Source organism: Sylvia atricapilla, chromosome 8, assembly GCF_009819655.1.
Source record: "Sylvia atricapilla isolate bSylAtr1 chromosome 8, bSylAtr1.pri, whole genome shotgun sequence".
NCBI lineage: Eukaryota > Metazoa > Chordata > Aves > Passeriformes > Sylviidae > Sylvia > Sylvia atricapilla.
In genome coordinates this window covers 10,490,152-10,513,613 of record NC_089147.1, presented here as the reverse complement: position 1 = coordinate 10,513,613, position 23,462 = coordinate 10,490,152, and the positions used below count along the sequence as shown (strand labels likewise).

Genomic DNA, 23,462 nt, shown 5'->3' with positions numbered 1-23,462 from the left:
GTAACTGAGGCAAATAACAGCCACTCTCTAACTTTTAAGGGTAACATCTGGAAAGAGAAAAGCTACTGTAGTTCAAAGTATCACATTGCTCTAGCTCTCACTGAGTTGAAAAGTTCAGCTCGACCTTCACACACAACCTGTACTCACTCACCCAGCCAGGTTTTACCTCAGATGGATCTAGGTAGCAGCTTACAGATGCCTTCATAAGAACTGTGCTTGCTGAGGCTCAGTGTAAGGGGCAGTCACAGGAAAGAAGCCTTCTGTTATAAGCCAGCCCTGAAACTTTCCTGCACAGTCCCTGCAGTTTTGAAGTGACTCAGTAATTTAGATTTTTCCCTGAAGTTTGTAATGTGCAGGCCAGTCTTGGCTCTTACCCACACTTCACCCAGAGCTCCAAGGGCCCTGCACATTATCTCAGGGTGACAGACAGAGGGCTCAGCCATCGTGCCCAAGGTCACCCAGCAAGCCAGCCAAGGTGCTGAGGAGCGCAGCAGAGCTCTTGGCTGCCTCTCTAGCTCTGATCAGGGGAGGAGAGTAACTAATGTTGGAGACAAAAGAGCTCAGAAAGGACACTAGTACCCAACCATAGGCATTTTTGATGCCAGAAAAATGCATCTTGGGGAACAGAGGAAGGGAATACAAGCACCTGATCGTGTTCATTCCTATTACGGCGTATGCAAAAAACACAGGATTGTACTCAACATCAGAGCCTCGAAGGTTGAAAAGCCCTGAAAAAGAAGAACATCAAGAATCACAGTCCTAGTTCATCTTCTGCAACATTAGAGAAAGCCAAAAATAATCTTACAAAAACACAGGCAAGCAATGAGATGTCACGGGTGCAGGCTGTGAGTCCAGCTCCTACTCAGCTGTCCCACAGCCTGCTGCATTCTTGGCAATCCTAAGTTTTTGCCAGGAGATGGCATCAGAACCACAGTATGAACACTCCCGGGTGTTTAAACTCGTGTTGAACTTCTAAAGGAGGGCTGGCAAAAGCAGGTACAGGCAAGGAAAGACAAGGATACATGTACAAAAAGTAGGGTCTGCCCTTTCTGGTCTGTGCAATGCAATGAAAGCTCACTTCTTAACAGCCAGAAAACTTCAAAGTTACAAACTATCATTTCATTCCAATCCTTTTGACATTTGAGGTAAGAGGAAGACACAATAGGCAAGACTACAATACCCCAAAAAGGCCTCTCATTTGGGTCCCTCTAATATCTCAGATTCAGACTGTACAGTCTTAGCTATTTTTCACAAAGATTTTATCCCTGACCAAGTCAAGAGGGGATGTGGATGTTCAGCATCTCTAAAATCCTGGTTTTGGGGTCAAATATAAACTCCAGGGTATCCAATTAGCTGAAATGAGTTACTCAAGCCAATAAGGCCAGCCAGCAGGACAGCTGGGAAAAGAACCAACATGTCCTAAATTACAACCCAGCACTGTATTCATCGAACTGTGCAAATTCTGCCATGAAAGTAAAAATAGAGCTTAATTCTCCCCAGGGAAGCAATAGGTCACTTGAATGCAGGGAAAAGCCACAAAGAACTTTTTACTGCATGGGTACAAACTTCCCCACTCAGCCAACTTCCAATGCAGTAAGAAGGCAACAATCTCCTTTGTAGCTCTTTTTCCTCTTCTCAGAAACTTGTCTGGAGTTTAATACAGTTAATTGAATTAGATAAAATTAAAACAACTTCTCCCCTTCCCCCTTTAGGATAAGAAATCAACCAGGCACTCGAAAATGGGCTTCTCTCATGACCTTCTCTGGTTCATCTTAACACTCTTGATTCATAACCAAGCTTCACTTCGCTGGAGACATTTAATCTGAAACCACCTCAGGGCACCAATTTATCATTAATTTAATTGGAGATGCGCCTGAAAAGGTGAGACATACAATCTCTCCTCATGCAGGCCTCCCCAGGGAGGAGTCATATTCACCATTCTCAGAAGTATTTCTTTCACGAAAAAAGCTCTTTGCTCAGTGTCCCAGATCCAGAACAGCCCACAGACCTCATCGAGTTGGCTTTACCCAGTGCCAGAGACAATGTGCTGGCAGTGCTGGAGTGAGGAGAACACCACCTCCATTTCTACCTTTCCAGATCGGATACGGGGCACAGGATGAGCAGCACTCACACCCTGCCAGTGTTCATTCCCCCTTCACCAATGTGTGCACTGGTGACTTCTGCAAAAAGGACACGCAGTGCTAGGAACAGCAGTCCTGGGGAAACCACTGCTGTTTCTGGCCATTCTCCCTTCCTACACACTTGGCTGGGAGCCAGGGTGTGGAGACACAGCCATCCTGGGGCCTCAAACACAGAGGGGACTCTAGTGAGACCCTGGGTTGAAATGATCTGGAAAAACAAGTTGAGTCCTGACATATTTGTTTTAACCAAAGCATTGGCTGAACACTGGAGAGGTAGAGACTGACTTAAGAAGTCGTGACAATTAGGAAGATTACTGTGAATGCAGTGTACTCCACCCTTGCTTTATGTATACAAAGCCACATGTTGCACTGCTTTGTTTATAGCCCAGACTCCACAGCAGAAAACAAGTCTCCATCTTTCCAATGGGTGAGGCAGCATCAGGACATTTTACAGCCAGAAAATCTCACAGGTCTTTTTTTTCCATTGCACTGCCTCAGGCTTTAGATGTGACCTTCCTCTCCCTTTGCCTGGGCTGTTTTTCAAAGGTGGTGATTTACTGCATTTCCTGGGCTAAAAATGTATTCAGGAGCCGCACTGGTGTAATGAGGCAGAGTGCAGAAATACAGGCTTGCTGTTTGTGACCTGTTACCACCACTGCACTTGATAAGAAGTTAATTGACATCAAACAAACATGGTGTCATAAAGGCCTCTCACCCTGCCATGGGTCTTCTCTTCCAAAGCAGGAAGAACATTTATTTTGTAGGAAGAACTGAGAAAGGAGATGCAGAGACTTACATGCTACTTCATCCAAGGCCGTTACCACAAACCACATGACTTTCCTCTCAGCCATTTTTGAACGGAGTGCTACAATTTTGTCTCTCCAGCTGATCCCTGCAAAACACAACAGGAAAAGCTACAGTCCCTAACTTTGCTGGGGATGATGATGATGGGAACACAGACCAACATATTGTTCTTGTGCTTCTCACTCCTTTCTAATGACTGATATGAACTACCTCAAATGAGCTGTCCTCTAGATGCCCATGTATTTGTTTTGAAGTCACCCAGCTTCTAGAAAACGGTTATTTGAAGTTTTGAGGACAGAGGGGTCCTTAGTTAAGGTTTGATCACCTTCTTGACCTATTCACAGTGACCACATTGTGCTGCAGGACCGTTTTTCTCTCTCCTTTATAAGAGAAAAGCAACAGGGGGACAGGGCAATAGGAACAACCCATGTCTATTGGGAGTTAAGCTTCTCACCTGTGTAACTCAGGTCAAGTGTGATGAGAGGCTTGCAGGGGCGTTGAGGACAATCTGTCCAGATTGTATTGATCAGGTTTTCTTTGACAGGCACTAGGTCGTGGCCAGCACTTCTCAAGGCTTTGGACATTCTCTTCCACTGGTCTGCCAAAGAGAAGAAAGTAAAGAGTGGTGGCTTTAAGGAACACACATATGTTCAACAACAGCTTTGTTCACAAAGCTCAAACTTAAGAATCAGAGTTTTCTCCTTTCCTTCCAGCCTTCCCTTCTTCCCGTTCCATTAAGAAAGACAACAAAATCTACTGCAGTTACAATTCCACAAACACGCCACGGCACCCAGTGGTGGGTACAGAACCTCACAGGACTGAAGTCTCATGCTTGAGCTGAAGAACTGCTCTGGCTGGGAGACAGAAGTCTCTGGAAGAAGCCACAGCAGAAGCTGCCCTAAGGGTGTCCTCTCCCCAGTGCAGAACCATGCTACATCTAAGCTAGACAAGATGAGAGTCACTTCCACACAGCCATGACATAGATCCTTAACCCATCTGAACAAGCAAATACCTCCCCTTGCCTCCAGTGACCTTTGCATCGTGCATCATGTTTTGAAGCATGAATAGATGGATACTCTGATATAAATGATACCTCTCCCTATGCTTCCTACAGGGAAAGCTGCAGAGATCCCAAGACCACCAAGCAGGAGTAGTAGCATGAATTGTGCCTGGCTGTTCTTATTCACATGCTGACCAAGGCATTCAGCACCTTTGTACTGAAGTGCCCGTGACAAGCCAAAGCACAGACAAAAAGAGGTGATCAGGATTCTGCTTTTCAGGTAAAGTCACTGCAAGCTTAGAAAGCAGTTCTCATCTCTTGTGCTTTGTACTGTTGTGGAACTCTAGTGATGCATGGCTAAACCTAAATCCAACCTGTTTTGCATAACAGCTTAACCACCACTACATCTTAAACACGGTTACCTGCACACCATCACACAACAGCTCAGACAGAGAAGCAAGAAAGCAAAATCCAGTAGCCCAACCCAGAGTTATAAAGTAAAACCAACCTGCTGGAATAATGAAAGGGTCCACCCCCACCTTTGAGCCTTCTGGGAGGACACTCACTAGCCAATCCTCCTGAGTTGGTGTATCTTTCAGACCTTCAAGGATGAAAAAAAAAAGTTCAAAGCAGCAGTCACACTGAAACATTCCCACACTATGCAAAAAGTCCAAGCTAATGCATCAGATATGCCTACTAATGAATGTCTAGACCCAGAGGCAAGAGTTGTCACAGTTCACTTAAGCAGAAGCCATGTATCCAATATGTCCCTAAGTCCTTGCAGGATGGGATATCCCTACAGCTCAAGCTGTACTTGTGTGAAGTGACTGTTCTCCACTGATCAGTGGAGCAGTGTCCCAGGCTCCTGCATACCCATCTTCATGAGTGTCCAGTTGCTGTCCATTTGATGTGCAGCTTGCAGGAAGTAGCGTCCATCAGTCCACATGGCTGCGTGCTGCTCAGTGACTATGGCAGTACCTAGGCAGGGAGGCAGAAAGGTGATTCAGGGTAGGCAGAGACACAGCAAGGACAGTGTTTGAAATTCACCCTGATTCCCTAAAAGGCATCTCTGATCACTGTTCAGAAGTTATTCCCGTTCCAGTGGAGATACTCACTGTTTTCCCTACACTGTGACCTTCCAAATCCTATTGGAGACAGTATGCACAAGGATGCACCTTAATGAATTGCCTCAGATGAACTCAACTTAAGCAAATCTCAGCCAGCCAGTAGAACTGGATAAGTGAGGCTTTCCAAACCTTCTGTAACAGAGACCTAGAGGTCTACATTTCTACTGTTGTCACAGTAACATATACTGTAGATCCCTGAACTCCATCCCATCCTCGTTTGGGGAGGAAGCCTGGGCTCTGGCCACCCACAAAATACAGCTGATACCAGGCCTGCAGACATGGGTATCACTCCCAGCTGTCAGCTGCACCCCTTTCCCGAATGTTACAGCTTTAGCAGAGATGGCTGAACAGGAAACATGAACATAAACTTCTGTTGCTTCATTGTCTGTTCCATTCCACTGATTCCAGATGGAGGGATGCAAGCAGACAGCTGAGGGCAGTGACATCCCAGCAAGGCACACAAGCTGCCTTGCCCTTGACAATATAAAATAAAACAAACCATGGCACAAACTGAAGCTGAATCCAAGTCTTTGGAGACTGCATCTTGACCATACACTCTGTCACAAAAAACTGATGCTCAGATTAGCAGAGCAGAGTTTCCAATTATTAACTCATCGTCTTCTATCAAATTCCCCCAACACAAACCCCATTTTAAGTTGCTTCAGCCTGGAAAGATGAAGCAAGAAACACAAGGTGAGCCCCTGTGTAAAGCCTCACTGATTGCTGTGCATTAGGTCAGGAACAGACCTTCCAAGCACATAACAAGGGCACAAATTAGAGCGGAAGGTAATGAAGAGGTCACGCAGAAGCAGCAAAATTATTACAGAATTCACGTTAGCCATTAACAGCAGCCCACAGCCCTGGATTTATCACCTTCCAAATGAGGTCCCAGAGCTCATAGGAACTGATGAATCGACCCTCCAAACATAGGTACCAGTATTTATTAAACTGATATACAATTAGAGGGAAAAAAAAATTCAGTAGGCTAAAGTGACTTTCCAACAACCACAGAGCAGAGTAATTTGCACAGCTTAGGGTACAGCTAGGGTAAAAACTAGGTCTCTTGAAACACAGACCTATCCTACAGCCAAGAAAACATCCTGTCTCGGCAAGATAAGCAAACTTTTCCACAGTGCTCGGTTTCCAAATGCAGTTTCTGGCCCTGGCTCTGTTTAAACAGAAAGGCCAGCTAAAGTCCATCCACTATTCACCCAGCCCGAACGGGCAACGTAAAAATCTGTTCATACTGGCTGCACATCAAAGGGAATGACCGCAGGTTACAGCCACCACATTAAAGAGTTAACAGGATTTTTCTTTATGAGAGGTTCATTTAGGGGTCAAACATTTTCTGAAAACTTGTTATTCTGCTGATATTACATAATTCCAGCGGGTAGCCAAGACATAATTCTGCAGATGCTGAAATGGGAATAAAACAGTCCAAACAAGCAGGATAGATTTTCTCTTCCATCCTGCCTCTATGCCATGAAAGGAACTATTTCTTTAGAGGAGAATTATGCAAGAACCCAAGTTTTGGAAAGGTACCTGCAGAGCCATCAAATCCAGAGATGAACGCCCTTCTGCAGTCACAGGGTGCAATGTACTCACTCTAGAAAACAAAAGAGGCAGCAATTATTTATAGCAGCAGGGGAAAAAACCAACCAGCTGATGACAAATACTTTGATAAGCTTTTTCTCCTAAAGGACACCACAGAGAGAACAAAATGAGTTAAAAATTCCTAGGCTCTACTCCACTGTGATTACACTGTATTTATGTTCAACTGGTGGGGTTTTTTAAGTTGCAGCACTTTTCTCCCACAAACATCTGTAAACACTGAAGTGCTTCAGAGTTTGCAGACGTTTATTTCACACTCAGCCTCCCCTTTGGGCAACAAACAAATCATGCCTTTGAAGCTGCAACGTGAAGGCAAGAGAAACTAGAAGCATCCCTTGATCTTGGGGTAATCAGCACATAAACTCTGTAAAATTTACTATCTCCACTGAAGTTCCCTCACTGGCATTTGTAAGAATTCCTTTAAGACTTCTTTTTCCTGCAATAGTAACACTGAAAGAAAATCATCAAGATGGTAAGACTGTAAAAAATTTAACCCTTGGGACCCTTCATAAATAGATACTGATCCTTTCACTTCTTCCTTGCCTACTCAGAATTAGACGACAGCCAAAACCACCAGACCATGGTTTGATGGATGAGAGGGAATCAAAGGCTGTTAGTCCATCTTCATCCTAAACCTGTCATAACCTGTGTTTCTGGACACATCTTTTCAGAATGTTGTAGAACAGCCTGAGCACAGACACCTGATATTAACAGGAACTGCCAAAATTAAAAGAACAACTGAAATTTCACATGGCCCACATGACTTTTTTATGGGATTCCATTCTGGCAAGTTTGTAGGTCAGAACTGCTGAGTAGGCCTGTTAATGAACTAGTGCAAATCAGCAAATCAGCTTAATCCAGGCTGACAGCACTGACGTTTGAGCTGCAAAACCCCTGGATTTGTACCTTACAAATGGTCTGAAATTCAAGTCTGTTTCCATGACCCCAGCTGTGCTGGGGCAAAAGAAACATCTTAGGAACTGAGCTAAGAAATCACAGCCCAGTTCTCAGGTGCTTTTAGTCCCTACTGTGACAGAATCACCTGATTGTTAAAAAAATACTCCCTTCAAATCTGTTACTCTTCACTGTTCTAAGGAAGACACTGGGTTCAAAGCACAGGAGTGAGCGAGCAAGCAGCACAAATTACTACACCTGGGACCAACTCTTTATTTCTGCTCCAAACCACATCATGATCAAACCCCTTCCACCACAGCCATGTCTCTCCCCTCCTGGGAGAAGCCAACCAACCATTCACCACTAATATTTTGAAACTGAAGCTTAGAACAGCAAATCTCATGGCCCAAAAGAGGATCTTGTTGAGTGGCTTTTGCTCCCAATTGCCAGGGAAGACTCCTGGTATATGCTCCAAAGAAATCCTCTCTTTAGCCAAATGCTAATGAAAGTTGGCAGAAAGGAGGGGTATGGAGACCATGCATGCCCTTCTCTCTGACATAGTCAGTTTCCTGTGCTTTTTCTTGTCCAGTCCCACAGGGGTGTGACATGTTCAGCAGCTGTGGGGAGAAGGGAGGTCAGGATACCCACCTTGGGAAAGGATGACTGCCCTCAGCACAGCTCCAGCTGATGGGGTGCATCCCTCAGCCCCACACACCACTGAACCCCTTTAAAATAACGGCAAAGGCATCAGCAGACAGAGTGGACAAAGTTGTTGAGGGAACAGAATCAAGGGTCTGTTTCCCCATTGACTGCCTCAGAGCAGCAGGACAGAACATGAAGGCAGAGCAATGCCAGAGCTGAGGATTCCTCATTTCAACTCTCCCTAGAGACTCTTCAGCCTGCTGGCTGCTATGACTCCCCTCTCCTACACCTCCTAGCTCAAAGGTGGGACATCTCTCCCAGGGTCCAAAGCCAACAGGAGATACTGGGAATTTCCCTTCATGGATCACATCACTCAAGTACAACCCAAATGATGTACTTAAATACAAATGAGAGCAATGATTCCTTTCCCATTTCTCTTGACCAACACAGCAGAGACTACAGGCTAGTTTGCTTATGAAGACAACCAACTTCACATTCATAGCATGGGTTAACACCACAGAATGATGACATGGATAAAAATGATTTTTAAAAATACAAAAGAAAAAGAAGTATATGAGTTTTAGATCTGGTAAAAGTTGAACCAAATAAGTAAGACCTTGACTGCATGGACATATCTCATGCTACCCCATTCACAGACAAATCCAGGCAGTGTTTTAAGAGTTTACAATGAGGCACAAGGGCTTTAACAGGAATTATCAGGGATCTGAAGGGAAAGACAGTTCATTCATCTGTCAGTCTGAATTCTTGCACACCCACCTGTTCTGTTCCATGCAGCAACTCTCACTGTGCAAAGATGAGCCCATGTTTTGCATAAGCTAAAATTACATGGGGAGCACCTGTGTATGCCACACAAAGCACAGACCACAGCACAGTGAGAGCAAGGTATTTCCCCAAGGTTTTTCTTGCAACTCTGATGGCCTTCAACCTAGCCCTCCTCATTCCTTTAGCACCTGCTTCTCACCACACCTGTCAGTCACACAGACAAAACTGGGGGCTACATCAAAAAAACCCCTCATCTAAGCCAGGAAGAACCCCCAAAAATCAGTGCTGCGTATACTCAAAGCCTGCATGGCTATACTGTAAACATGTTGAAGCTCATTCTGGTCTAATGCCAACCAAGATCAGAAATGCAAAGTGCATCTGGCTACCCTTAGAGCCATGACACCGGTGTCATTAAAGAACAAACACTGCCGTGTACCTGGAGGGAGGGAGGTATTCAGTGCCAAAACCCTAACTGCATTGGTAAGATGTGGAACACTTCAGAGCAACCTACGCATGAGCCATCTCTTGCTTTATAACTCAGCTGATCCCTCAGCTCAGCACAAGTGTGTGTCAGAGGAGCCAGCCCTGAGCAGAAGACAGCACCTCTGCCAATCCAAACACAGGGCCCTAAGCTGGGCAGGTGCTTCCTTCATGGAGACAACCAGCCAAATCCAAGCAAATTTGTTTTGAGTCAAGGCCTGGAGGGTGAAGCCAGCCACAGTTAAGCTCTAACTGGCTCCAAATCCAAGTTCTAATGCAAACATCATTCCCTCCCATTGAGAAGCAGCTCTTCCAATCCCTGAATAGTCTCATATGGGCAAACTCCAGATTTAACGTAAACACACATTGACTCAACATAAAAATGGATCCTGCTTTTACCACTGCAACATCCCAAAAGCTCCAACATTTTTAACCAACCCACAAAGGGTTTACGTGCCTCATTCCTAAAAGCATGGCTTTTCATCCCTTCATGGTCTTTGGGCACCTGCAGCCACCCAACACGTATGAAAAGAAGTGGGACTCTTTGGGCTTCATTCCACTTTTGGCTGGGACTGTCCCCCTTTCTCATCAGCCTCTGGACCACCCAGGCCCCCAAGCAAAGAGTCTGTTCCTCTGACTTCTTATCAACAACATCAAAGTTTTCAAATATTAAAGCAGCCAGCCAACATCCAGGGCTGAGTGCAAGAGTCACAAATCCAAGGCAGCCTTGGTTAAGTCTGAGTCAGAGACAGCCATGTTTGAGAAGCTCTGCAAGTCTTTCAGTTCCTTACACAACTAAACATGGAAAACAAAGGATACAACTGGTAGCAAGACTCCTGGCAGTATGATAATCTAAGCCACCTAGCCTTGCAGGAAAACCAGTATTAAAAGCATCACAGAACTCAGAGCTCATCAACATTCCCAGTGTTACAAAAAGAAATTAGTCAGCAAGTTGCAGCATCAGGGTGTATCAGCATCAGTCCAATCCAGGGCTTCCTTTGCAACCCAGAATGGAATAAAGTTTCCCCCAATCTAAACCCTGTGGCAACATCACAGGAGGGAAAGCCTTATTTGTTGACAAGTTCTGTGATGTGGATGCCAGGACAGCCTCAGGAATAGCTGAGAGAGGCAAGGACAGCAATACATAGCTTATTTGGGCTGTGGGAAGGAAATGGCTTAGGCCACCAAACACTTGGCTATCATTAAACCCCAGTATTCTGAGTCATGGAGGGAGCTGCCTAAGAGCAAAATCTGATTGCAAGGCTGTAAAGTTCTTGTTTGCACACAGGAAACAAACCCTCGCTTGGAACATGGCAAAGTTTCAAATCACAGATCATCACAATTTACCTGGAATCAGTAAGGCTGTTCTGGGATCAACAGGTTTCTGTCATTGGCAAAAACTGCATCAATTCCCAGTCCTTACAGGAAAAAATCCTGCACCAGCTATTCAGGAGGCACCAGAATCAGCAGTTTTTGGTAATTGTTTCTATTCAGATAGACTCCCTCTGCAGAGAAACCTGACCAACTCGCCTGGCAGGAAATAGCAACATGGGGTTCTCTGCTTAGCTGCACTCTGTCAAGGAAAAGAAAGCGAGAGAAAAACCCAGAAGTCCTGAGGGTCACATTCTTCAACTCACATGACAGCATTTAATGTCTAGTGAAATGAAACCAGAGTTATATATGGACAGAGGCAGCTTGAGGCAGGAATGCAGCAGACAATAGCAGCTGCAGAAAACGCCTTCCCCCTACCTGCCCAAGTTTGGCTCTCCCTGTGAGGAAACACGATGCTGCACATATGGTCCCAGGGCACAGGCAAGTCTGGACCCAGCTCACCCCAGTGCCAAGTCAAGGGCAAAGGTTCTGATTCAGTTGCATTTTGTTCTTGTGCACCCTGGGGTAAAAGGGAGCTTTGGGTGTGAGCCAGGAAAGCTTCAGGTCCTTTGTTTCCTGAAAATGGCTGAGGAGGGAAAAACCCTCAGCAGTTCTTGGGTCTCCTAACAGAGCGAACAGAAGAGTGAAACTTGCACATGAGCAAGCAGGGGAGGGGAAAAAGCAGCTCTGCAATTTAAAATTTATGTCATGGACTACTAAATTCTTAACAGTGGAAGCAGCACACAGCAGTTACTGCCATGGATTACCACCGTGGGCCCAGACTTGCCTCCTGTCATTAGTGCACAGTCCATGATGCAGAGCAGCATGGAAAGTGAAGCATCACTGTGGTCTGTTCCTTCCCTGCCTCTCCTAAGGCCCCACGTGTGGGATCTGAAGGGCTCAAGCCTAAGGCAACAAATTCCACCAAGAACTGAATCTAGCAAAGAGAAAATTCTGCAACTAAACCTTTGCTACCTTGCTTGAGAGTATGTATTGATCAGGAGATGCTACTGGGGAAAGTAAAGCCCAGATAAGGTCTGTTCCTCCCCCATTATACTCATTCTTCCAACAGCCAGGATGGGCACAGCAAGTCTCCTGGCAAGCTCCCTCTTCTGCAGTGTGAGCTCCCTGAACACAATCTGATGGAAAGCTATTGGTGGAACATCCACTCTGATTTGTTACAAGAACATAAAAACCTCAATCTCCTGAACAGACCCCAGAAACATTTTCCAACATGATATTTCTCACGTGTGCCAGACTTTTATGCTAGAACCATTAAAGCAAGTGAACAAAGGATGATTTTAGTTACGCCTGGCTTTGATTTTTTGCAGGGAAGGAAAAGTATGACCATTCCTGTAATTCCCATAATTCCCATTCCATCCATACCTGGTGAGCATCTCCAGAGGGCACTATGTAGGCTTGGACAGGCTCCTGTACATATCTTGGATTCTTCATCACCTGCCGCAGCTGCTTCAGCAGCTCCGTTGTAATTTTTGGACTCATCTTTCTACCTGCAACTAAAACAAAGCACGAAAGTTCAGTGTTTCTCCAGCCATCCCAGGTCACCCACATGCACAGGCTGGAGGAAGCTGTGTCCACTGGAAACTCCCCTCGAGGATAACTGTGCCAACATCATCCCTCTCAGACCAGAATTTCACTTGTCTTGTCCCTTCATTCATGTTCCTTGAGAACAAGAAATCAGGTTAAACCAGTGAGTCCAAGCTGGCCTGTCCTGGAGAGGATCTTTCCCAGCTGGTGAAGGATGGCATGCCCTGTGGTGATACACGTAAATTTAACACATTGGTCAACCCCTTCTTGCATGTGGACAGCATGAGGAGCAAAGTACCTCAGACATACCCTATGACAGCCAGGAAAGGTCTTGGCATATGGAAGCCAAGGATACACAGAGCAGAACCAGCCCCACCTGTGAAGTGCACTGAGAGAAACTTTCAGTCTTTTCACTCTAGGGCTGGGGATGCTGTGGCTTATACACCACAGAGAGGAAGAGGTGCACATCAGGAGGGAGAAGACACGCACATCAGGAACTCAGAAATGGACCAGTTATAAATGTAACTTTTAGAAGTTTTACTGTACCCCAGAGTTTCACTGTGAACTGGTGACCAAATAAACTCAGACAAAAGAAATCTGCTCCCAAGGACATTCAGAGGGATGCATTCACTGGCCATATTGACCTCAGGGCTGCATACTAGTTCACCTCGCAAGAACACAACTGTAACAGGAGGAACAGCCCATAGAGCTCTCACAAGTGACTGCAGAGGACAACTAAGGATGCTTATGGGAATGCTCTCTAAAGACCTTTGGCAAATGCTCTGCAGATCTCAGCTGGGGTCAGGCAGGGGTGGGGCACAAGCCTGGACGGCACACAGCAGAGAGGGAAAAACAAGGGCACAGGCCAGTCACCCTTCCTGGCTGTGTTTTTGCAATGGATGTGTCTTTGGCATTGCAGTGAACACCAGCCTCTCCATGTGCTCCCCCAAAGCCCTCAGCAGCCAGTGCCCGCTGTGAGCACCTGGCACAGCAATGCTGCTGTGCTGGCACCAGAGAAGGCTGCAGGGGCAGCCACACACTGGCTGCAGAGGATGGCTGGCCAGAAAAAATGAAAATCAAGTAGCCTGAACCTTTTCAGAGGTTCTCCACTTTTTCTTCACTCTTCACGCACTTCCAAAGCATCCCCAAAGTGGGATACTTCCCTTCCCAGTTTTCTCCCCACTCTTTTCACATTTTTAAGAACTCTTATAACTTTAATGCTGTCACTTTCCAGGGCAAGGTAGGTTATGTGCTGCTTGAAGGCTATGCTATAAAGTATTTTATTCTGACCAGTTAATTTCACAGCTCATTTCACAGCCATGTCTACAAACAGGTCATAGATGGGAGAAGCAAACAGCATGCAAGTCTCAAACATTTTTTGCTTATCCAGGTACTTATTCTATTTACACCTCAGTAGCTACCAGGAGTCCCAGATGACATTATAGTCTTATGGCAAAACACAATAAGGCACAATCCCTGCCCTGTGAGGTTTGCCATCTAAGCAGGAAAGCAGAAAAACTGCCTCCCTTTCACAAGGTTTGATTTGACCAAGGTCACACAGTAGTGCTGTGACCAAATCACAAACTGAACCAAGACCTGATACATCCAGGTGGAAAGAAAACTCAAGACCACCATTCACAAGTCTCATGACATGAAGTTTAGAGCACACCAGATTTGTGTGAGGCTGACTCTGCCCACAGGTAGAATGCCTTTTAAAACCCAGACCACAAGAAGCAAATCAAGCCCAAAAGGCATCACGCACTATATCCCCAAACTGGTACCTTGTCCCTTTGCTGGGGACTACACCACAGATTTATTTCCAGGACAAATTTCATTGTTTTACACAGAGTTTGCAAGCTACACTGAACTTTATAATACTGTGATTGTTTCTGTTTGTCCTCCACAGTGAGCTGTTTTAACACTCTATAACATTGCTGCTGATTTATGTTCAGATAGAATGAAACAAAGAGGAGAGAGCAACAACATAGTGACTAGCCAGCAGAAAAGAATCTCCTTCTACAAACTCAAAAGGACACAGCTTCCTTTCTTGGCCTGTGCTTTGTCTCCAGGAGTCTAGAAGTCTCATATAAATAGGCAAGGCATGACAAGGCTTTGCCTTTTAATAAAGCTCCTTGCTGACAAGCCATGGTTTTCTTAGCAAGATGAGATTCTCTCAAGGACAAAAAAAAAATCATTTAAAAAGTACTCTCACTGTTGAAAGATTTGCTTGCAATATTAAAAACACAACAAAGGTAGATTAGCAACAAAACCCATATTAAGGAGGATTTCTGTTTTGGATAACTCCCATACTATAAGAAATGGCTTTCAAAATATCCTCCACAAACTTTACAGTAAAAATTTGCTTCAGTTTCCAGAGAAACAGAAGCTGTTTTCTCAGAGATAGTTGATAGCCATTTACTTAACAGACTTAGCATGGCTTTTCTCCCTTGGCCATAATTACAAGCCTCTACAAAATTAAAACAGCTTCTCTATCATATTTAATCAGTCCAGTGATTAAAACGAAACACAGCTGAAATTAAGGTAATGGCTGTGACAGTGCAAGAACCAGTCCCATTTCCTGCCCTAACTTTTTCAAAGGTATCATGCTCCCTTGTTACCTGTCTCTGCAGTTCCCCACGTCTGGATGCCACTTGTCTCTGCTCACACAAAATACCATCCAGCTCCTTGCTTGGCCTTCATAAGCTCCACTGTGCCTGAGAAAGCAAAGGGCAAAACTGAAGTGGCTAACAAACTTTGCCCTCCCATAAAACATTCTCATACCCCAGCAATGAGCTGAAAATGCATTAACACTACGTTCTTGGTGGTAAGATTAGAGATGCACTGAGGGTGAACCATGAGTGAACAGGGAATGTCAAGGGTCAGGCATTTGCTTGTCAAGATTTATGATTAAATCTTGCAAGTGTGCGCTGGTTTATGCCAATTTGCTTTCTCAGTCACTATGTCAGGGGCCACTCCCTGTATTTCAGATGGGGAAATTAAGGCAGAGCAGGAGTAACATGCAAAGTACCACTGTAGCATGACAAGAGTCAGAGCTGGATCCCAAAATCTGTCACTGTCTAGACGTATATTATCTACACCTCACTCAGACTGCAGGAGGCAGTTCTCCAAGAGCCCAGACCAGATCCTGCCTGGACAGCATCTCCACCAGACACATGGGAAAAAGAGTAACCACGAAAATGCTGCCAGAGGAACCAGACACGTCCTCCTGCCTCCCACATGCACACACAGTGATGGGCTGCTGCAAGCCCCGGCGCCAGCAGTGGCCAGGGCCCCCAGGCCCACTGTGTCAGGGTGTGTGACAGTGCCACAGTGGGGAAGGGAGGCAAGGCCAGGAGGTCTGCCTGCAGCTGGGTCTGCCTGTGGCTGCTGGGTTAGACCACCCTGAGTGTTTATGTCACATTTTCTTCAGATATGATCGTCCTTGTGATAATTTCCTGTCCACTTTCTCCCTTATGAATAGTCTTGTTCCAAACAAGCACATTGGCTTGAATAGTCAGGAACCAGCAGCACCACCTCGAAGGCAGGCTTCTCTGGCCTGGACTGGCTGCACACAGGGCAGCCCAAGCACTCACTGTCCAAGCAGCCATACACTGACGCACAAGCCCCATTGCTTGTCCCCTCTCCACAGTACCTGCTGCACCTCTAACTCACCAAACAGAATGGCAGAATTGTCAGGGTTGAAAAGGAGCTCTGGCACAGTCCAACCCCACTGCCAAGGCAGAGTCACCTGAAGCAGGTGACACAGGAACACATCCAAGTAGGTTTTGAATATCTTCATGGAAGGAGACACCAAGGCATCTCTGGGCAGCCTGTTCAGTGCTCTGCTACCCTTAGTGTAAAGAAGTTCTTCCTCATGTTGAGGTGGAACTTCTTGTGTTTTAGTTTATGGCCATTGTTCCCTGTCCTGTCGCCGGGCACCACCTCTAAGGGCCTGGCACCATCCTCCTGCACCCGCCTTTAAACCATTTATATGCATTGATGAGATCCCCTCTGTCTTCTCTGTTCTCTCAGACTGAACAGGCCCAGCTCCTACTGCGTCTCCCCGTAAGTGAGCTGTTCCTGCCCACCTGGGCTAAAAGCCTCCCCCAGCCCTGCACAGGGCTGACGGAGCGGCCTGGGCCTGGTCACCGCGGCTGGGCCCGGCTGTCAGCGCTGGATCCCCTGCAGGGCCTGGGCACCCGGGCTGGGCCTGGAGACCCGCCGGGGGCCGGCCGGAGGGGCAAGCCGGGCCCGGGCCGTGCCGAGTCCCCTCGGCCGAGCCCCGGGCACAGCCCCCGCTCTGTGCCATCGGCCCGGGGCACCCACCCGCGGCTGCCCGCGCTCGCCGCGCCTCACCTGCCGCCGGCCCGCCCGCCGCCGTGACGTCAGCGCCCACGTGGGCTGCCAGGGCCGCCCCCATGGCGTCACGGCTGACGTCACGGGGCGCGCGGGCGGGTCCGGGGTCGGCACCGGGATCAGTATCGGAATCGGCGCCGGGATCGGCACCGGGATCAGTACCGGGATCGGCACCGGGATCAGTATCGCCACCGCCGCGCTGCCCGGAGTGGCCGCCCGGCTGGGCGCTGCGGGGCCCGTCCCGTCCCGCCCGGTGACCGGCGCTGTCCCGCCGGCCGTGTCCGGACAGCGCGCGGGGCTCCGTGTGCCGTGAGGGGAAGGCGGTGTGGAGCCGGGACACCCGAGAGCCTGCAGCCGGCGGGGAGGGACCGCAGCGGAACGTGTCCCACACCTCGGCCAGCGCTCGCCTCCGCGATCCGCTTCGCTCTTGAACTTCCAGAACTGCAGCGCGGAGGAGCGATGGCGGCGCTCAGCCAGCCCCAGGGCCGGCCCCGGGCAGCCGTGTGTCCAAGGCGGGCGGAGGAGCCGGGGCACGACAGGCTGGGGGCTCGCACCTCATCCCCCGGCACCACACTGGGGGACAGGCTGAAATCACATCTTGGGAAGTAATTCTGTGCTGTGGGTGGTGAGGCACTGAAACAGGTTGCCCAGAGAAGTTGTGGATGCTCCAGTTCTGGAAATGCTCAAGGCCAGGCTGTATGGACTTCGAGCAACCTGGTCCAGTGCCCGTGGTCGGCACTAGATGATCTTTAGGGTCCCTTCCAACCCAAACTATTCTATGGTTCTATGAAAATCTGGTCATTTGCCATGCATGTGCTTCCTAACAAAAGTACCTTCCATCGCCCTGCTCCACCCCGGCATAGGTGGGCTGTAAGTGAACCCTTCTGACAGAAACAGGAGGCTTCTGACAGTAACAGAAATGCAGACGTGAGAAGATCACCACCAAAAAAGGCTACAACAAAAGAAAAAACTATGCATTGTGACTGTGTCCAGGCAAGAGGGGTTGCACTGCCTGCAGCAGTGGGCTTTTGGAGGTCTCCTGTCCAACCCTCTGCTAAAATGAGGCCAGCTTCAAAGCTAGAGCAGGGTGTGTAGGGACTGTCCTGCTGAGTTTTAAGTATCTCTTAGAAAGGAGAAGCAGAGCCACCCTGGGCAGCTGGTGACCACCTTGGAGCAAAAAGGTTTATTTCTGATACCCAAGCAGATTTCCCTCATTGAACCTTGCCCTGTGACCTTTGCTGTGCACATCTGGAAAGGGTCTGGCTTCCTTTTCTCTCAGACTGTTCTCCAGGCTCAGCAGTTCCAGCTCCCCTGCAGTCAGGGCCAGACAGAAACTGTGGTGTTCTCCACACTGCAGATCCCTGGAATACAATGTAGGGTACAACACAGCACAGCAAAACTTGTAATCCAACAGAAAAGAATAAAAGGTCCATGCTGCATCCAGCATCCCAGATTGGGAAGGGTCATTGGATGGGGCTGGGATTGCAGATTGCCCCTGACGAGGGGCAGGAGAGAGAGGAGGGAGAGCCTGGTGACCAGGACTGTTATAACAGGAAAATTTCTTTCCTCATTAACCTCCTTGGGTGAAGCTAATTGCTGTTTCCCAATTATTCTCACCTTATCTTCCAGTCTTGCCCACAGGGGACTCCCATAATCCTGGCAGTCTGGGCCAAAAAGGCCCATTTAGTTCATCACACATCAGTGTCCCCCTCAGGGTAAACTACAGACGTGTTTTGCATTTGTGTTACAGACCACATTATGCTCACCCTGCAGAATATTTGCTGAGAAGATTCATTTCTTGGAAACCAGCCAGAATCCAGCGATGCTCACACTAAAGCACGTGTCAGGACATCCTAAAAGCACTGCAACATTGGCACGATGATCACGGAGATCATTTGCCGATGGTGAACTCTGCAGCTGAATCCAATCATAGTTGTGAAATGGTCCTTTCAGCCTCCTCTGACTCACAATAACAGTAATAATAATAATTTGGGGTTAGATTTTGAATTTGGCTGTGGCTCTTAATAGAGGGTTGTGGAAAGCTGCACCTGCCAGAGCTGTGCACCAGCCCAGGGAAGGGAGAAGGATCTGTCCAAACCATTGCAGTTATTTGTCATGTGCCTTTCCAGCTCTCCAAGTGGGGATGCCTTTTCCTCTCCTGCACCATTTTCAGTTTGTTTGAATTTAGGACAGCAGCTAAACACAAGGTAATCAGCCTGTGCCAGTGAAATAGTTTGATTTTTTTTTTGCCAGCAAATCATTACTATATCACTTTGGGCTAGCTGATGGACCGTGGGAGCAGTGGCAATCAAATACAGGGAGGAAAGAAAATACTTCTCCTATGTGGGAGTGTGACTTGGGGAGCGTGCACAATATGAGATAATCAAGCTGCTGGCAGATCCCAGGGTACCAGGGGGAGGACAGGGAAGGGAAAAGCTCAGCATTTTCACAGAACTTCCCCCAGTTGCTCCAGGTCTAGAGATGCCATTCTGCCTGTCCACAGCCATTCCAAGGAAAACAACTACAGTGTCAAAGCAGGTCTGTCCTCCCTCCTTTAGCTATCAAACAACCCCAGCATGAGAGAAGAACAAACCAGGAGGATTGAATTTTATTAACTTTCTCTACTTTGGACCCAGCTCAGGGCAGAAATAACAAGCATCACTGTGGACAGACTATCAATGTGATATTGATGTCTCTATGTAATGCAAAATTAATTAAGCCACCACTCAAAAACACCTTACTGCATTGTCTGGTGGCCAAAATGTGTCCCCATTCTGTCTTCCTCATCAAGTTCTTTATTTAATATAGGTAAAAAAAGTCTGCGTTCCCATCTCCTAAAAATGTGCTAAAGGAAGCAGAAAACAGAAGGGAAAGTATTGATGTCTGGAAGAGCTTCTAGGTTGTTACTGAGTTGCCTGGTATTGCAGAGCCACATTGTTAAGGTTTCTGTACCCAGAGGTGACTTCTAACTGGTTCTGACTCATTGAGCACTAAAATACAGATTAATTTGCCTCCCTTCCTGATAAAATTATTAATGACAAACCGATGGCTATCCTGCATAGGAACCTCGTTCCAGAAGAGTAATGATCTTGTGAGAAGGGAAATTTTCAGATCAGAAAGCATTTTGCAGACATCTCCTGCCTATGCTGGTGACACGCCATGTCACAGGTGGAGGTGTGACTGTGCCATGTGAGCTGTTCTGCCCATCTGCAGGGAGCTGGGTCTGAACACTGCAAGCATCCCAGTACTACCTGAGCCAGCAGGAGCAGAGTTAAACCCATGGATGAGCCCTGAGGGGGTCTGGATTGCATGGGGGGTTGGTGCATGCCCAGGCTGAATGAGCCAGTGGATTGCTGCTAAAGGCTTTGCCTGGCTGAGCAGAGGAGGCTGTGCTATTTATTTCATTTGAATAATATATGAGTAATAAGTTAAATAAGAGAAAGCAGAGTGAGCTTTCCGGTTAGGCCAAAATGTTTGATGCTTGTTTCCTGGGCATTTTGTGTCTCTGGGAAGCTTTGAAGTGGTCCTAATGAACTTGCCAATGTAGATAATGTAAAATCTTTAATAATTAATTTATCAGGCAGAGCTGTCTATGATATATGCTCTGAAATGTTTAAAGAGACAAAACTGGCCTTTCTAAGTGGTTGTTTGACCTCAAATAAAATGGTGAAAATTCTGATGCAAAGATCTTTTATGGAAGCACTTCAATCTACCTTGCTTTGGATTAAATTAAATCGTAATCAGTCTATTTTTTATGTCCTTATAATGCTACTTTTGCATCAGATAACAAAAGAGGGGAGTGAAGGAGAAAGACCTGAGGAGTAGCAATCAAAATTCCCAGAAACCAACCTTACCAAATGACAGAGCCATTAACTGTTGTAATCTTAGTCTGTATCAAGTGATCAAGGCCAGGAAATAAGCCATAAAAGAACTTGCTTTATCTTATCAACCCTCCTATACCCATTATACCTTTATTGTGGCTGTAACTTTCATTTCCTTCACCTTCTTCTTTTGGGCACCTGTGAAATTTAGACTCCTGCTTTGCAATTTAATCGCCAAAAATGACCCCTGCCCATCTTGAGCATCCCACAGCTGAACGGTAGATGCTGTTTGGCACCTTGGTGAGATTGTGGTGTCAGAAGGTGACCCAGCAACCAGTCTGTGACCAAGACATATTTTTTCCTTCAAAGTAATGCAGATTGTTGTGGGAGAGAGCAGTAGAAACTGGGGACTTGTAGCAGGGGGCTGAGCATCTACACAGCTCTCACCAAGGACAGGGGATGCCAGTGGTGTCTGCCAGTGGCTTGGGACATCTCCTGGCCACTGAACAGATGAAAAGGTGCTCTCAGCCCTGCTCCCCTGACACAGAGGCTGGTGCCACCAGCACCACTGAGCTCTTCCATTGCCATGGCCCCACAGTGTCACAGCCTCAGCACTGTTTCCAAGCTGGGAAACAGCAGGAGACACGAAGGGAGTTCGACGTGAAGTGTGGGATCACTTTCTTCCTGCCAACACGGGTCCAAAACACATTTTTACAAGGTTGCTCACATGACTGAACAGTCCCTCCCATCTGTATGTGAGTGCTGGGATTGCCTGGACAATAACCCAACCTCCTGTGTTTGTGTTTCCAGGGGCTGTCCTGGAAACTGTCACGTGAAAGTTATTTTACTCACAACCCCAGTGAGTTTGGCCACGCTCACATCTCAGTGCTGGCTGGGTAGGGTCACATCCTCCCAGCCCAGGGGCACACCTGTCTCCATGTGGGGGACAGCAAGTGTTGTAAGTCCAGTTTCCTTCCTATTTCCACCCTAGAAAATTACCTAACAACAATTAATGCCGGTATTTTGGGACTATGTAATGGCAGCGCTGTAATGTGCCAAGGCAAGGAAGGGCCTGAGAACAGCAAAAAATTGTTTGTGTTTTCAGCTCTCAGCTCTGAGTTAAATGAAGGTTTCAAACATGTGGCATGAGTCTTCTTGGATCATGTTTAAAATAAATTTTGTATGTTTGGAAACAGTGAAACTAGAAACTGCAACAACAAATGTTGTGTTTGGGGGAAAAGATAGCAGGGAGAGAAGAAACAAGCCTATCTAGAGATCTTATCTTCGTTTTTCTTGGGAGGACAATTTATCTGGCCAGCACTGGAAGCTGATCATGGTTGGGTGGTTCCCAGCAGCCGCATTTGGAAAGGAAAGGGAGGCAGCAGTAGGCCAGGTAGATATCTGAGTACTTCCACGTCTGCTCTTTTAAGTTGAATACCAGATGTTCAGGCTTTGCCTGTAAACCTTTAACGACACGGGTGAAAACGAAATGTTTGCTGCGTTCTCTGCCTGGCTCCATTTCAACACCAAACAGTGCACACACATCCCCCCTCACCTGCACTTGCCTCTTTGCAAATGGCCCAGATTTGAGCCTTGTGGCTATTTCCAGGACTCCTTAGTTTTCTCTTGTCCATTTTAGCAGGACAAGAGATGGGAAAAACTAGATCTAATGTATGCAAAAGAGACCACAGTGGTCATTGGTGCAGCACTGGTGTTAAGTGTTTTAGGAGATAATTTGGTCAGCATGCATAAAACTCCATTCTGCTTAGGAAGTATATCCTGATGAATTGCATATATTTTTGGATATATTCCATATTTAAATTTTAAAATCATGCTTATTGCATAGCAGAGACTTTATCCAGTTCCTGTAATACCATTCTTCCTCTAAGTGTTCACTAGCAAAAACATTAACAGAGCACAGTGACCTGCCTGTGTTTTGGCCTGACACCTGGGAAATATTTTTATTACACAAGGTTTCCTTATCTGCTCCAGCAATAAAACTAATGGAGCCAGGTGTCTGCTAGGTCCTGTCTGCTTGGGAGGCAAATGAGAGCCCTCCTGTGAGTTCCTGCCATGCCTTGGGATAATTCTCTCAGTGTTAACCCCAGTTTAGCATCTGAGATTTGCCAGTGGATTTTGTTTCTAATTAATATTTGCAGGGTAATAGTATATAACAAATATATAAAAGGGCCACATTTTACAAGCCCCAGTTCCCACCCAAAGTCACTGCCTTTGTGAGCGAGGCCCACTCACCTGCTGAAAAATCTCTTGAGCCTGAATGTGTTGAAATAATTTGGTGTCCCAAGCTGTATAATATATTAAATGAATCACAGTACAAGAAACAGATGTTTATTCCAGTGAGTGCAGGAGTCCAGACACAAAGTATTAGGTTACTGTCTGTCTCAGATAGCAGTACAAAGCAGAGAAAAGTTGGGATTAAACATTCCACATGTGTTCAGTGTAGAAACTTTAAACCTTAAAAATGTAGCCCAGGTCCTATGCCTGGCCTTATGGGAACAAACCTGCAGTTGCCATGAGGCATTCCCAAGCTGCAATCAGCTGGGCACAGACCTGGATTCTGGCACATGTCCTGCACATTACACCAAACTGTGAGGCTTAGGTGCTTTACTTTGGTGTCTGGCCTCATTCCTTAACTCTCGTGCCCAAGGAACAGTGATCTGTAGCCAGTACCTCTGAGGGATTTGGGACTATCTGAGATCCCATCTATGACATTTCACTTCTTTAGACACTGCTGTTCTGAGATCTAACTGCAGAACTGGGCTTTTCAAATTAGCTCTTTTCCTTAATATAAAGGCTCATTATATTTAATTAGTTGGTTTTGTCTGTTAAACCAAAACTCTGGGTTAGGAGTGAGAAAACCTGG

At 46.6% G+C, this 23,462-nt stretch overlaps 3 protein-coding genes across 4 annotated transcripts in view; 1 reads left to right on the top strand and 2 right to left on the bottom strand.

Annotated features, from left to right (window-relative positions):
• The window catches only part of XPNPEP1 (X-prolyl aminopeptidase 1), a 31,116-nt gene extending 14,309 nt beyond the window's left edge, over positions 1-16,807 (bottom strand). Inside the window, exons 1-9 of one of the 2 annotated variants that reach the window (XM_066323611.1) lie at positions 16,758-16,807; positions 15,020-15,115; positions 12,240-12,370; positions 6,615-6,678; positions 4,819-4,923; positions 4,454-4,546; positions 3,400-3,543; positions 2,938-3,033; positions 647-728 (exon numbers count right to left, since the gene is read on the bottom strand). In XM_066323611.1, the coding sequence (XP_066179708.1) occupies positions 647-728; positions 2,938-3,033; positions 3,400-3,543; positions 4,454-4,546; positions 4,819-4,923; positions 6,615-6,678; positions 12,240-12,356 (701 nt within the window). In that variant the 5' untranslated portion in view covers positions 12,357-12,370; positions 15,020-15,115; positions 16,758-16,807. The remainder of the gene's footprint in view (positions 1-646; positions 729-2,937; positions 3,034-3,399; positions 3,544-4,453; positions 4,547-4,818; positions 4,924-6,614; positions 6,679-12,239; positions 12,371-15,019; positions 15,116-16,757) is intronic. The other variant, XM_066323610.1, reaches the window with a different exon arrangement.
• Positions 1-23,462, top strand: part of ADD3 (adducin 3) — a 322,976-nt gene that overhangs the window by 193,956 nt on the left and 105,558 nt on the right. The window lies entirely within an intron of this gene.
• On the bottom strand, positions 16,495-17,597 carry LOC136364467 (cuticle collagen 13-like). The gene is made up of 2 exons (XM_066324439.1): positions 17,591-17,597; positions 16,495-17,198 (listed from the first exon to the last, which is right to left on the bottom strand). Exons 1-2 carry the CDS (start codon positions 17,595-17,597, stop codon positions 16,495-16,497), a joined length of 711 nt encoding a protein of 236 aa, XP_066180536.1.